This window comes from Mobula birostris, chromosome 2 (assembly GCF_030028105.1).
Source record: "Mobula birostris isolate sMobBir1 chromosome 2, sMobBir1.hap1, whole genome shotgun sequence".
Taxonomy (NCBI): domain Eukaryota; kingdom Metazoa; phylum Chordata; class Chondrichthyes; order Myliobatiformes; family Myliobatidae; genus Mobula; species Mobula birostris.
Genome location: NC_092371.1, coordinates 138,312,943 through 138,329,028, shown reverse-complemented (window position 1 = coordinate 138,329,028; position 16,086 = coordinate 138,312,943). Strand labels below are relative to the sequence as shown.

The window sequence follows — 16,086 nt, the reverse complement described above, 5'->3', positions numbered from 1 at the left end:
AATGAGGTCACCAGCTCTTCTTCAACAATCTGAGAACATTGTCTGGTCTACTCAATCTCTGTTCCTATGATAGATCTGCCATTCTACAAACCACTCAGGTGAATCTTCATTGCCATCTCCAAAATATTTTGAGAATTATTTTAATGTTTGTCTTCAATCTACTTGGCTCAGTTAGCATATTTTCAGTGTGAAAACATTGGAATTGAAGGCATTTAGTTGCAAAAAAACTGAAATATTACATCTCTGCTGAGAATGCTTTGGAACTTGCTCATTTGTGAATTCTGTAAAGCTTCCTGAAAATCGTAAACAAATGCTGAATGCCTGTTTATAGTTTAATTAAACCACTTCGCCACAGTAAAGTCAAGACAGATTATTTAACATAAACATTGAATATTTTGGGAAATCAATTTGAACCAGAGCCCCTTCTAATGAATCTTCAGACTTAATTTTAAGCCAGCTATGGCAATTATGTTTTGATTTTATTTAGCTTTATAGTTGGAGCGAGTTTGTGAGTTTTGTGGTAGTATTCTCACCGTGGTGTTGAGGGGGATAGCTCAAAGCCTTCATTATCACTCGAGTCACAGAGCAATACAGGTTCTTCAGCCCAACCAGTCTAATCTGACCATAGTGTCCACCCACTAATGCCAATTTCCTGCATTCAGACCGTATCCCTCTGAATCCTACCCCTCCATGTACCAGTCCAAGTACTACTTAAATATTATTATTGCATCTTCCTCAACCCGTTCCCCTGGCAGCTCATTGCCTACCTAGTCACCACTCTCTATGGAAAAAGTTGCCCTTCCGGTCTCTTTTAAATTTTCCCCATCTTACTCTAAATCTATGCCCCCTAGTTTAGGTCTCCTCTACCCTGAGGAAAGAATATTGCTACCATCCATCTTGTCTCTGCCTGTCATAATATTAAGCATTTCGCTATAAGTTCACCCCTCCTTCTCCTGAGTTCCCAGGAATAAGGACCTGGCCTGGCCAGCCTCTCCCTATAACTCAAGCCCCTCTAATCCTGGCAACATTCTTGTAAATCTTTTCTGTACTCTTTCCAGTTTAACCATACCTTTACTACAACAGAGTGACCAAAACTGTACACAGTACTCCATATGCAGCCTCACCAACGACTTGTACAACTACAGCATAATGTCCCAATTCTTATACTCAGTGCCCTGACTAAGGAATGTCAGTGTGCAAAACACATTTTTCACCACTATGCTTTCGCCTCTTTCTACAACTGTGCACTTGTCTCTCTGTTCCATTACACTCCCTAGTGCCCTGCTATTCATAGTATAAGTCTACGCTGGTTTGACTTCCAAAATGCGTCACCTCATGCATCTGTATTGAAATCCAGATCCTGTCCTTCATAATATTCTCCTGTGACCTCCCCACAACTGATATCAGGCTGACTGGTCTATAGCTCCCTGGCTTGTTCTTGCTTCACTTTCAGAACAACATTATCCACCTTCCAGTCTTTGGGAGCTTCATGAGGGGCTAACAATGAAGTATATATCTTTGCAAGAGCCTGCACAATTTCCTCTCTAGCCACCCACAAAGTCTGAGGAGGCCTCAGTCATGTACTGGGGATTTATCCACCTTAATGCCCTGTAGGGCTGCATGTACCTGCCCCCCCACCACCCCCCCAGCAGTAGGAATGTTCTCCATAACATCTCCACTGACTTCCCTTATCTCTGTCCTGTGGATCAAGACATGGGTGGCCTTGCTGATCACTAAGGGGACCTGCTCTCTTCTTAGCCACCCTTTTACTCTTAATATAGCAATTGAACCTCTTGGGATTTTCCTTAAGCTTACTTGCCAAATCCATCTTGTACCCTGCCTTTGTGCTGTCCTGATTGCTCTGTTAAGAGCATTCTTTATCTTTCTATAGCCATTAAGGGATTCATTCAATCCCACGCCGCTAAACTCAATGTATGCTTTCTTCTTTTTCTTGACCAGAGCTTCAGTATCTATTGTCAGCGAAGATTCTCTAAACTTGTCAACTTTACCCTTCATCCTTACAGAAACATATGGCTTTTGACACACTATCACTCCTAAAAGCCTTTCATGCTGCTTGAACAGGTTACCTCTCCCCTAGAAAACATCTCAACAGTCCAAGAAACTGAATCCTTACTCCCAGAACCAGCTCTTCAGACACAAATTTATCTGCCCTACTTTCCATTTCTGACCACGCTGGAAGTAATCTGGAGAGCACTGCCTTCAATGTTCAGCCTCCTAACTAACTTCATACCTAACTCCCTATACTCAGTCCCTTGGACTGACTGTTGAAACAACCTGTGGCTGTTCACTTTCCCCCTCGTGAAGTTTTAGCAGCCTTTCAGAGCACCCAGGAGGCAATACGCTATCCTGCCATCTCTTCTGGAGCCACAACCTCCTGTCTGTCAGCCTATCACTAGATACATGATCTCAGGACATGTACACAGCTACGTATGCATTCCCCCACAGATCAGTACAGCATAAGAACAAGCCCTTCAGCCCACAATGACTGTGCTATACATGATGCCAAATTAAAACAATTTTTTTCTGCCTGCACATGGTCCGTGCCCCTCTATTGCCTGTGTATTTATGCACCTATCTAAACATCATTATCTTATCTGCGCCCACTACTACCCCAGTAGTCCGTTCCAAGTAATCTGGAGAGCACTGCCCTCGAGATTCAGCCTCCTAACTCTAACTTCTTACCTAACTCCCTATACTCAGTCTGCAAGACTTCATCCCTTGTTCTGTGCTGTTTGGACTGACTGTTGAAATAACCTGTGGCTGTTCACTTTCCCCCTCGTGAAGTTTTTGCAACCTTTCAGAGCACCTAGGCTGACAGAAATTTGCACACTCTTCTCTTGGAGGTAAAACATTAGTAGCTACCATTCAAAGCAGAATATCTCAGAAGTATTCAAAACAGCACTTTCCTGAAAAATTGCATCAACCGTACAGCAGGCAAATGGGCCCTTTGACCCCAGCCGTTATCTATGCCAGCTTTTGTTCGCTGCTCAAGTCTCCTTCAGACTTTCTTCATCTGTGTATATCAGCATAACTGCTTGTTCCTTTCCCCTCATGTCTTTGCCCAGCCTCACAAAATTTGTTCATAATATTCACTTCAATATTCTGTAGTACTGAGTTCCACATGTTCACCATGCTTTAGGCTTAAACAGTTACGAATTCCCTGTTGGATATGTTGGTCACTTTTTAATATTAATTAACATTCTAAAGGCCATGTGGCCCAAGGTATTGTACAGTTAGGTACAGATACTTAGCTTTACAAATTTCACCTTTGTCAGCTCCCATGATCTGTTTGTTGTTCATTGGTAGAGTGTAATTAGAGGTAGAGAAAGAATTGTGGACGGGGTGCGATTAAAGAGGTAAGTGGGAAGATGAGAGGTAAAATCATAAGAGGGGTTGATTGGCGAAAGAGATGTCTGGGCCCAGAGATTGTCAGTGAGAGAGGGAGGGATATGGGAGAGTCAGTCAGTAAGACCACTAATGAAAATTATTTCCATTTAACTATAATTTTATTGCAATTCTTTTTCCTTCTTTATGATGCTACTTGAAACTTATCTTTTGACTGAGTTTTCAAGCAGTGCTCAGAAATCTCCTAGTGATTGTGTCGAATAGTTTTTAAAATGTTCTTGGAGGTTCATAGGAGCATTATTGCTGTGTTAAGGATGGTACATGCATATGTCTATTATATCAGCATTTTTTTTTTAATTTTTCTCCCTTTTTTTGATTCTTTGTAGCACATGTTATCAAAGGTTGGAATGTGGAACTTTGACATCTTTTTGTTTGACCGTCTGACTAATGGTAAGTTGAACTCTCAGTAAGCTGTTATGTGCAAGTGAGCAGTGTGTTTTGTCTGTCAAAGAGCACTTTTCCCTGGATAGATGTATTGCAATGTTCTATACATGCTGTCTCCACGCTATAGGAAGCAACTTTAGCCACAAGATGTTCATCCTTATAAAGTGAAGGTGCCACATATCAAATGGGCAAGCTCAGAGAGATGCAGAGAGCTAAATTAACACTGAACCATATAGAAAATTGATTTGAATCCAGCATATGCAGAATTTATTGTGTTTGCAATTTGTAACACAATTTTAAGTCTATAATAGAATGAAAAACATCTGTAGAAGTTGTATGTTTATATTCCACATGACCAGTGGTTCTCAACACACTTAGTTAACTTGTACCATATTTATTCTGTCTATATCCAATCTTCCATTTGTCTAATCTAATCTAATACTGCTGCAACCAGCAAATCAAAATAAATTCCACTTCCCTTTAACTCTCCAGTAATTTTTTACTTGTCATACCTACCAATTTAAATACTTTATATTTAATCTTGTACTTGATCCCTCAGTTACTGATAACAGCTCACTTTTATTCAAAGTTCAAAGTACATTTATTATTGAAGTATGTATTCATTACAAAACCTTGAGATTTGTCTCCTAACAGGCAGACATGAAACAAAGAAACCCAACATAACTCCAATGTAAAAACAATACCAACCAATGTGCAGAAGGAAAAAACACATCGTGTCCACAAAAAAAAATCCATAAAAAACACCATTGAACACCCAATATGCAGAGGGGGGGTGGGGGGGAAACACCTCATGCAAACAGATAGCATTCTGAACTGAAGTCTGCAAAGAGTCCCTCAGCCTATAGTTTAGAGTCTCATAGTTTAGCATGGAGCAGCGATCTGACCCAGCCCATCCCTCAGCTTGGTCCCCGACACCCTGGCCTTTTCAGTCTGGCCTGGCACCTAAATCAACATCCAAACATCAGGTTTAATTGCCTTGGTACACTCTGGGCCCTGGACCCCACTGCCTCGATTCGGCCTGTAACAGATCTTTCTGATTGGTCACAATGCACAAGTCTCTGCCCAAACATTGAGTTCCGTTGAATCTGTTTGCTCTGGTGCCTGAACCTCAGCATGGCACATAGAACAATCAAACCTCGGGTCTTCTTCACTCTCGGCCACAGGCCTGCAGTCTCACCTCGACTGGGTTCTACCATATTGAATTGCCCTAAAGTCCAAAGGGAAGTTACAGACTTACTTGCAATGATTGCAATTAATTTATCTCTAATTAATCATAATTCTAAACATTTCTCATATCGTCACACACAAAATGCTGGAAGAACTCAGCAAGTTAGGCAGCATAGATGGAGGAAAATAAAAATCTGATGTTTTGGGCCGAGACCCTTCATTAGCAGCATTTTCCATGTACACTGCACAAGATTTCCAGCATCTGTAGAATCTTTTGTTTCTCTTACAATATCATTTCCTATTTCTGGTGTAATGGGAGAAATGTCTGTATTGTATTTCTTCATATCAGCAGGCTCTGATTGAATCTGTAACCGAGGTCTGGTTGCTTGCTATAAAATGAAGCTAGATCTGTCCCTCTGAGGTTTCCCAAAATAAATAGTGAAAAAGCTCTGACTGAAACATTATGGCACTAGGTACCATACAACAATGGTCAGTATCTCAAAATCTGGAAAGTGATTCAGGGACATCAGTGTAAATTCCACCACAATACAGGTTTCCCCCGCCATCCGAAGGTAGAGCGTTCCTATGAAACGGTTCGTAAGCTGGAATGTCGTAAAGTGAAGAAGCAATTACCATTTATTTACATGGGAAAATTTTGAGCGTTCACAGACCCAAAAATAACCTACCAAATCATGCCAAATAACACATAAAACCTAAAATAACAGTAACATATAGTAAACGCAGGAATGATATGATAAATACACAGCCTATATAAAGCAGAAATACTTTTCTACAATCATTGCTGCACTGTTCTCCGTAGCGAAAATCTCATGCAAGAGCTCTCGGCAGAAACACGGCACATGCGCTCCTGGCAGAAACACTCTCTCCAGTAACCTTTAAGCTATGAAGCTGCCAAATCATACCAATTAACACATAAAAATACACAGCCTATATAAAGTAGAAATAATGTATGTACAGAGTAGTATCACTTACCGGAATCGGGAAGACAGCGCTGAGCACACTGATGATGGTTTGTTAGGCTGAGTCATCAGAGGTTGGGGTGGTGCAGTGGTCCCCACCCTCCAGGCCACCGACCCATACCGATCTGCAAAGCATGCAGGGTTACAGCGGTAGTCAGGATGCACCCAACACATCTTTAAGAAAAAAGCTGAAATAAACAAGCTAATTAATTAGATGCTGCCCGGCATGTAAATGTTGGCCCAGATCGGATGCAATTTCCAATTGCGTCGCCTCTGATCTGGGCCGACATTTACATGCCGGGCAGCACCTAATTAATTAGCTTGTTTATTTCGGCTTTTTTCTTAAATATCTGCTGGGTGTGTCCCAGCTACCGCTGCATTCTCCGCGGCAATGTATTGGTCCGCAGCCCGGGGGTTGGGGTGGTGGGACACCGGGGTGTCATCTCATTGTCATCTGTTTCCATCAGGGCAGGCAGGTCATCTTCTTCTATGTCTGTCTGCCTCAATGTCGAAGGTCGAGGTTCATCATGTGCTGTGGCTGATGTGGAAGGCTTGAAAAACAACAGTATGCTTGATTGCTTAGCCTCGTGCATTTTTCTATCATACAGTTCTTTGTAAGCACTCAAACCATCTTGCAAATATGCCCTAAACCTATGTACCCTTTCAAAATTAAAGTCATACTTTTCTGCAATCATTGTTGTCAATTGCAGCGAAAATCTCACACAGTTGCTTCATCAAAGTTGCTGGTGAACGCAGCAGGCCAGGCAGCATCTCTAGGAAGAGGTACAGTCGACGTTTCAGGCCGAGACCCTTCATCAGGACTCAAACGTTCACCAGCAACTTTGGTGTGTGTTGCTTGAATTTCCAGCATCTGCAGAATTCCTGTTGTTCACAGTTGCTTCATGTTCAGTTCCTGGATGACTTCACTTTTGGTCTGTTCACTACTGCATTCAGTTTTGATTGTTATCCTTTCCTCTTCCAATTGCATCAGCTCTTCATCTATCAGTTCTTGGTCATGGGATGCCAAAACCTCTTCAACATCATCTTCGTCAACTTCCACAGGCCAAACTCACTTTGTCTTTACTTCGTTCACCACAATCGAAACGCTTAATTATGTCTAGTTTTACGCTTAAGTGAAACACCCTTACGAGCTCTTTTAGGCTTTTCCGACACCTGAGAACTCATCTTGCTAACGGCTGCTCACAGGCACGTGTTTAAGCAGTGCAGGCTAGAATATAGTTCCGGGGGAGAAGCTTGGCTGCTCGGGGCGTGCACTGCCTTTTTTCGCACGCAGCTTTTTCCGCACGCTGCCTTTTTTCATAAAGCGAACGTTCGAAAAGCGGAGGACACCTGTAGCTGAAAATTTGAAATGCATGTAATTTAACAGGTTTATGATTGAAAACTAATATTAGTTTTTAAAAAAAGGGATCTAGTGCTATCCCATCATATATAATTAATCAACTCTTCTCAGGCTTCCAGCCAGGTACAGATGTTGATTTTGACCAATGTTTCAAAGAAAAAATCTGCCACCTTCATCAGGAATGATGCCCGAGCATGTCTAGTCTGGTGGTATTTATACCCCTGTCGTCCGTCCCTCCTGATTGGTTAGTCCTCATCCAATCAGGTATCCGCTGTATCACCTTGTTTATGTTCAAGTTAGAGTTCTTACTTAGAGCAAGATCTTTGACTTTGTTAAAATTCTTTTATTTCTAGTTTTATTTCAATGGCTTCCTTCACCAGGCAGTCCCAAAAGCCGTTGGTGTGGCACAGTAGTTTTGTGCTGCCGAAGTGAATCCTATGGCCATTGTGAAATCAGAGTTCTGCTATCATCAATTTCTCAAGATAACCGAAAGATACACCTCCTTGATGTGGAAGGATCAGCGGTGGCAGAACATTGTGGCAGAGTTTGCCTTTGAGACATCGGTTAAAATCAATAACTGTACCTGGCTGGAAGCCCGAGAAGAGTTTATTCATTAGTAATGCTAACTCGAATATCATAAAATACATCTGGCTCTCTAATTTTCTTTAGGAACTCTGACTTACGTGTTACTCTAAACCCTGTAGTTGATTCTTAACTGCCCTATGGAATGAATGATCTGGAAAGCTGTATAGTTCAGAGATGTAGAATGAGATAGACATACTTTGAATGAGGAGTTTTGCCTTAAGTCTTAGTGACAGAGCCATGTCATGTCTTCCGTTGCCAGTTCCAATGAAAGGTCTTTAACCTAAAACATTAATTCTGTTTTTTCTTTCCTCTGATGCTGCCTGAGCTGCTGAGTGTTTCCAGCATTTTCTGTTTATATTTCAGGAACAGGAAGAATGCCTGTTCATTACTCTTTTTCTTATATATAACATTAACCGAGCATACTATATTAGCATAAACATTTAGAATTGCCTGCTACAACACTGGGGGGAAAGGTATTGTTATCTGCTTTAGAGAGATTATTTATATGGAGCAGGAGAGGAGAAGATGTTATTAAACTGCAAAATTATGATTTTTTCAGACAATTTAATTTTCTTCCAGACAATTTTAGATTCTTCTCTTTACGCTTTCAACAAAATCAAAACATCACCTGAAATTGTTTTTCAGAATAATATAAATATCCAATAGCATAACTCATTGGTGCTTTTATTCCTGCCTACATTTCATTATTTGTTAATTTATTTGTGGTAATATTACTTTGTGTGTGAGTTGTATGTACTGGGTTGTGTACCTTGTTCTGGAGGAATGTCTTTCCATTTGGCGGTATACATGTATACGGTTGAAGACAATAAACTTGAACTTGCACCATACTGTTATTGCCAGTTAATTGCTAACTTGCTTTGCTTTGTTTTAGGGAATAGTCTCGTCACTCTGTTGTGTCACTTGTTTAATCTTCATGGTCTCATTCAGCACTTTCAATTGGATATGGTAAAACTGCACAGATTTTTAGGTAAGCCAACAAGAAAGCACAGTATTAATATTTCTAAATGTTATTGCATTGGAATGAATATTGTTGAAGAACACATGATTGTTGGGATCACTGCAACACAGTAGACAATGAGCTTCGTACCTGGTCTGAGGTCTTGATCTTCAAATACTACTTTCCTCAATTGACTAAAAGTCTGTGAGGGTACATTGAAGATATTGGTGATCTTCATCATCATCCATCTCTGCTTTGCCAAGAACTTGCTATCAAGTTTTGGAACTCAGTATTATTGGAGGCAGTGTGTGTCATGGGGGAAGATTGAATACAGTGTTGTGGTAATGATGCAGCCTTATTTGACAGATCTCATCACTGAGATTACCTCTGTGTTGGTAGCATGGTTTCCATGCTGTTGGGGAAGGTGTGATAGATGGATTCAGAGTAGTCCAGGAAAAGAATCAATTAAGTGTTCAACCCTTGAAGAAATGCAATGTTCTCACTGACTCCCAAAAATCCCTGACCCATGAGAACTCCAAGTGGAGAAGTAAAATTTAGGTTAGTATTGAGATCTTGAGGTCATCATCAGGATTACACACAAGTCCTGCTTAAGTGGCAGAGGAGAGTATCACCTTTGGCCTCATCTGTGGAAGAGTTTGTAGCTCCCCCAGTGGACCTGTTAGTCAGCTCAGGATCCGCAAAACCAAAGTGAAAACAAATCACTAATCTCAAGGGGCAGCCCAAGAAGATTTTTACTGAATAACTGCTAATGTAATTTTTTGAAGAAATAGCATCTCACAAAAGTAATGCTTTATTCCAGGATACAAGATATCAAGAAATTGGTAGCATTGTACAACAGTAAAGGTGATTAAGGTTATAATGGGATATTGATCAACTAGAAAAATGGCAAGATAAAATATAGCTCTGATGAGTGGAAAGTGAATACATTTAGGGCAGTTAAGCTAGGCCAGGCTGAACAATGCTGCCTCAGAGAATATTGTTAAACAGAGAGAGCTGGTCATACAGGTTCCCTGAAAATGATAAAATAGGTGGACAAGGTAGTGAAGATGGCATATGCCATGCCTTCATCAGCTATGGCATTGAGTATAAGAGCTGGAACGTCACATTACAGCTATACAAAGCTCTGGTTAGATTATACTTGTGCAATTGTAGTTGCCTAGTTACAGGAAGGCTGTAATTTAGCCAGAGGGAGCAGAAAAGATTCACATGGATGTTATAAAGAGAAACATGATAGGTTAAGACTTTTTTTTCCTGGCATTAAGGAGGCTGAGGGAATACCTTACAGAGGTATATAAAATCATGAGGGGCACAATTGTCACAGGGATAGATTGTCACAGTCTCTTTCCGAGAGTCTAAAACTAGAGGGCACAGGTTTAAGTTGAGAGGCAAGAGATTTAAAGGGGGTTTTCCCATGCAAAAGGTGGTGGGTATACAGACTGAGCTGCCAGAGGAGGTGGTAGAAGCAGCATTTAAAAGACATTTGAACAGGTGAATGGGATGGAAGGGTTTAGAGGGATATAGACCAAATGTAGTCAAGTAGGACAAGCTAAGGTAGGCACCTTGGTTAGCGAGGACAAGTTGAGCTGAAGGCTCTGTTTCAGTGCAGTGTAAGTGATTCTGTGGGTCTAAAATACAACATCAGTGCCTCTTCCATAATGGCTGAATAAGTTATCGAGTTCAAATAGCACTATTTGGAAATGTTGCTTTTGAGCTTTGGGAGGTGCTACAAAAAAGATGATTCTTATCAGAGCTCAGATGTGGCCCATATTAAACAATATTACAAGATCACCTTGGATGAAGTTGACAAACTTGTACAATATAACCAACCTAACTAATCCCGTTGGTCTGCATGTGGTTTATTACCTGTCTGTTTATATGCCTTTTAATTGTAAAAAATGATCATACCTGGAAGATTGTTAATGAACTGTTTGAAGCTCACAACAAGACTTTGGTCTCTCAGTGTTCTTATAGACAGAATAGAGTGTAAAGTAAATTGACAAATGCTATTTCTGCATTTTTACAACTGCAAAGACTACAAAAACACACACTTGTGGAGGATCTCCAGTGTTTGTGAGAGTGTTTGGGTTCAAAAAGCAGTGTTTTTTATTTGTCACTGATAGATGGCGAGAAATAAGCAGCAAGACAATTCAGAGCTGTTTTGCTCATTGTGGTTTCAAGCATTCAGGCTCAGAGATACTGGAAATCGCCAGGAATGAAAATGAAATTATAGGACTACTTCAATAAATTAGGAACTATGAAGAATTTGATGGTATCAGCAATCATCTTGAATATTACAATGAAAGTGAAGATTTGAAGGATGCAATCGTTGTATGAAGGCAGTCCATTATCTGTACTGGGTGTCTGCTCTGAATTTGTTCATTTACAGTTAATCAGAAGAAAATGGCCATGCACACTGGATGAATTCCTTCGTTGATAACTATTAGAAACTAAGACCCAGTTTTATATTGTTGTAGTACTATTGGTAGTGTTCTGATTTGTTCAGTATTTCTTTTAAATACCTAATTTCTTACTCAGTTAAATGGTCGTTTGTCTTTTTCTTTACACCTTTTTAACTATTTAACTATTTTAGCTGCTTAATTGGGCCAAAATGTGCTGTCCCGAAATGCCCCAGTTAACTGGAATCCACTGAATTGAATCATTGTCCTCAGTTGCATTACCTCAGATGAGAACATATGGTGGGCCACTTTCTGTCTTGGACAGCAAGATTTTGGGGAGTCTTCTCCTGTACTTTTAGCTGTCTTTCAATGAAATTAGTCGCAGCATGAGCAGTTGGCAGGAGACTGGAGAAAGTTCACCCTCAGTTTAAGTGAGTTTACATTTCTTATGAAATAATATGCGTTATGCTTATGACATATATTCAGTTAAACCTGTTGCAAACAAACACTTGTGAAAGTTGTGCAGTTGCTTCAAGTTTTTCTTGGTAGCTTTGTGACAAATATGTACATGTTTATTTTTCTTCTATCAGTTATGATTCAAGAGGATTACCACAGCCAGAATCCTTATCACAATGCAGTCCATGCTGCTGATGTGACTCAGGCAATGCATTGCTACCTGAAAGAACCAAAGGTATAAATAAATATTCTCTAAAACTTCTTTTGTTTGTAATCAATATTTTTTGCCAAAAAATTGCAATGTAACACAAGCTTGGAAACAAAGTAATTTTCTCATCAGTGTTAAGTAGCATGGGGACAACCTGCCAGGTCTTTCCTCTATGAGAAGTGCACTATATTTGCAGACATTGGTAAAGGGGGAGGATTAACTTAAGCCTTAAAATTGCTAGCACGAAGTATCCTGCTGATACTCACCATGCAAACTTAACATTTAAGGAATGACTAAATTGGCTTCATTTTCCCTACAGTTGTGGTTTGTATTAACAGTATAGCTCAGCTGATGGGTTTCTCAAACTGAAGTGAACTGTTTTTGTGCCCTTTTATGTGTCAAAGGACAGTTAGTGACTGAAATCCGAAATGAAAAATATTTCATGAGAATTTATGTAATAAAACTTAGTTTGCCCGTCTTAAAATGCTGTCCAAGTACTTCATTGTAAAATGATGTAATTTTACTGACTTCAGCATTGGAAGTTTTATCTCATGAAATGTAAAGCAAAGGAAACCATTATAATAAATTCAGTACAATTTGAACACACTGCTAAAATTAACTTACATTTTCAAGATATTTTACTTATAATAATATTTACATTATCAGATATTAAGATATGCACCTATAATGACATGTTAGTTCATGTTAATTTTTACTTGATTATAACCAATTTGTATCAAATCAAATGATGAAAATCACTTGTTTACATTCCCTGTTCCCACACAGCAGGAAGAATGTAGCAATAAAAAAGAATGTAAGACAAATTCATTAAGATGTTGCCTGGAATGGAGGGTTGTAGTTCTGAGGAAAGACTGAAGAGGCTATGTTTATTCTCACTGGAATATATGAGGCTAGCTTCAAAATTCAAAGAAAATTTATTTTCGGAGTACATACAGTATATGTTGCCATATACTATGAGATACATTTTCTTGTAGACATCAATCGGGAAAAATTCAATAGAATTTATGAAAACTACATATAAACAGACAAAGACGGACAACCAACGTACAAAAGAAATACTGTGCAAATAAATACAATACATAAAGGTTTATAAAATTATGAAAGGCATAGATTGGATAGATTGTCTTTTTCCCAGGGTAGGGAAGTATAGAATTAAAAGGAACAACAGACAATGTGATGGAAGAACTCAGTAGGTTGAGCAGCATCTTTGAATTGTTGATATTTCAAGTCGAAACCCTTCTTCAGGCCCAGAGTCACTCCAGCTAAGAATATAAATGGGTTAATGATCAGCTTAATAGCTGAAACTTCTATCCAGGATTTCCCACAATCATGTGGCTTCATTTAAATGTGCCTGGATGTGGTTGCTGGTTAAGATTGCATGCTCTCATGTACTTTGGTTTACAGTCTAAATAACTTAAATTGCACATAATCACAGGATTAGATCACTTGGGCATCTAGGGAGAGACAGACATATAATAAAGACTTATTAGGCTAACATATTCATATTGTGTTGAATCTATACTCATTCGAGGTATCCTATGGTATCTGAAAAAAATCAAGCCCAGAAAGATTAAGTTATACAAGTGTTTATTGATTAAATTTCTGAACTAAAGCTTGTCTTTCATCTTTTTCATAAAACAGTTCAAAAGAACTCTTCACACTTTAATTACCCTTTTCCATCAAACAATTTTATCTTTAAATTAGGTAAATTCAAGGACAGGATCAGGTGACAGATAAACCGCAAAAGCTAAAAATCAGAAATAAAATCAAATTACTACACACCGTCCGTCAGCACCTGAAAAGAGAATAGACAAGTTTTGGGTGTTAGTCATGTAGCACGGAAACAGGCCCTTTAGCCCACTGAGCCTGTGCCGTCTATCAATTTATACTAATCCTTCACTAATCCCATTCCCATTAATTACCCCAGATTCTACCACTCCCAAACACATTAGGTTAATTTTACAGCGGCTGATTAACCCACCGACATCTTTGAGATGTGGAGGGAAACTGAAGTACCCAGAGGAAACCCACGGGGCCGTAGGGGAAATGTACAAACTCCACACAGATAACACTGAAGTTCAGGATTGAGGCCGGGTTCCTGCAGTTGTTAGGTGTCAGCTCCACCAGTTGCACTGCCCTGTCATTAGATCTGACAGATGTTTTTCACCTAACAAAGTATAGATCTCTACACACTTTCATCACTTTCTGTTTAAGAATTAATGTCCCTAGATATATGTAACAGATGCATTTTGCATTTGTGGGATTAGATACAGGTAGGGGTCTCGGGTGGGTAAATCTGAAACACTGGTGCGTAAACCATATGCTTAGCTGAGGAACTAATGATTTTTTTCAATATTTTTATTACAAATTGAGACAGTAACAAATTGATGTGATTTCCTCACAGTTTGCTATTTGAATTTCATTTTCCTAAAAAAAATTCTCTGATATAAAGACAGTGATTTCTTTTAATCATTGGCTGCAGCCTGTTAAAAAATGAATTTAAATGAAGAAGTCTACCAACTCCTAACCTAACTCCCTCCCTATTGTGCACCATCTTTCAACCAAATCTGTGGTTAACCACACAATTAACTGAGAACATGTTTCTGCATTAGCAAAATCTGCTAGGGTTCTGAATGTTACCATTATCAATGGATTTTAATGTGATGGTACAGAAGAGAATATAGCATTGAGAGATATTACATAATCACTACATAGTCATTGAAAAGCAGCATTTTACCCAGGTTTGCTGTGCCATCCTCTCAGCCCAGCAGAAACCACAAATTCCTCTATGTGTAAGACTAATACACGAGAAGCTGCAGATCAGGCAGCATCCACAAAGGGGAATAAACAGTCAACATTTCGGGCTGAGACCCTCTGATCCTGACAAAGGATCTAGGCCCAAACTGTTGACTATTTATTCCCCTCCATAGATGTTGTAGACTTGCTGAGTTCTTCCAGCAATTTGTGTGTCGTATTAGATTTCCAGCGTCTGCAGAATCTCTTGTGTCTATGTGTAAGTGTGATTTTATTCTTGTATCTTTTATAACATGACACTTATCAGCATTAAAAGGATTACAAATACCGTACATTATAATTTTCCTTTGTATTTTACATGCATTAAAGCTTGCCCGGTTTTTGACACCACTTGATATCATGCTTGGCTTGATGGCAGCTGCAGCCCACGATGTTGATCATCCAGGAGTCAACCAGCCTTTTTTAATTAAAACCAAGCATCATTTAGCCAGTCTATATCAGGTGAAAATTAAAACCTATTATATTTTGGCCAGTTAAACTGTAGTGGTTACAAATGATAATTGTCAATAATAGCACAAGTGTGAGATATTCTTTCTTAATGCTTAAATTACTGTATCAGCAGTTTTTACTGTTGTGATTGTTTAATATTGTAGTGATCATGGTTAGATTATTAATGATTTAAAGACTTTATGGTTGATAAGTATACAAACATTTAAGTTGAAGAGAAATAAATATGAACTGGCACGTGCCAGTTCATGAAAGGTAGTGTTTACATTATTTGCTCGGTGAGTAATACTCATTTATTAAGTTCCTACATGAAAGATTACTTCAGAAATTAGAATGTGGAATTGGAATAATACATTGACAAAGAAAATTGGTTAAAGTTCAGAAAAAAAGGAATTGAAATAAATTAGTAATTTTCAGATTGGTGACTTGTTATCAGTAGGATATCACAATAAAACATATTAGAATAAGGATTTAGACCAGTGAGTTAGAGGGATATCTCCTTCCACTTGGGTGGCTTTGAGACCTTGCTGGCATAAGGTGGTCACTTCAGCATTACAGTTCAGCATTCATATTTTGGCAGCAAAGAGAAAAATTGCATCAAAAATTACAGGTGCCTAGGAATCCCACTCAATCCCATTCTGGTATACAGACAGCATTGCTGAAATGACTGACTGAAGCTGTAAGCTAATTGTAAGTTACTGAGGCTAAATAGAAGGGGAATGATTTACTTTCATGGCCTACTGCACGGCAAAGCAGTCTTAAGAGACAGGAGTAGAAATAATCCATATGGGGACTTATGTAGTACCAAGCCCAGATGTAATTCTACACTTTTGAAAGGCAGA

General features: G+C 39.1%; 1 protein-coding gene across 4 annotated transcripts in view; it reads left to right on the top strand.

Moving 5' to 3' along the window:
* Positions 1-16,086, top strand: part of LOC140191713 (3',5'-cyclic-AMP phosphodiesterase 7B-like) — a 169,029-nt gene that overhangs the window by 135,287 nt on the left and 17,656 nt on the right. For all 4 annotated transcript variants that reach the window (XM_072249398.1, XM_072249409.1, XM_072249381.1 and 1 more), the window contains 4 exons: positions 3,753-3,816; positions 8,816-8,911; positions 11,889-11,989; positions 15,107-15,238. In XM_072249398.1, coding sequence (XP_072105499.1) covers positions 3,753-3,816; positions 8,816-8,911; positions 11,889-11,989; positions 15,107-15,238 — 393 coding nt within the window. The remainder of the gene's footprint in view (positions 1-3,752; positions 3,817-8,815; positions 8,912-11,888; positions 11,990-15,106; positions 15,239-16,086) is intronic.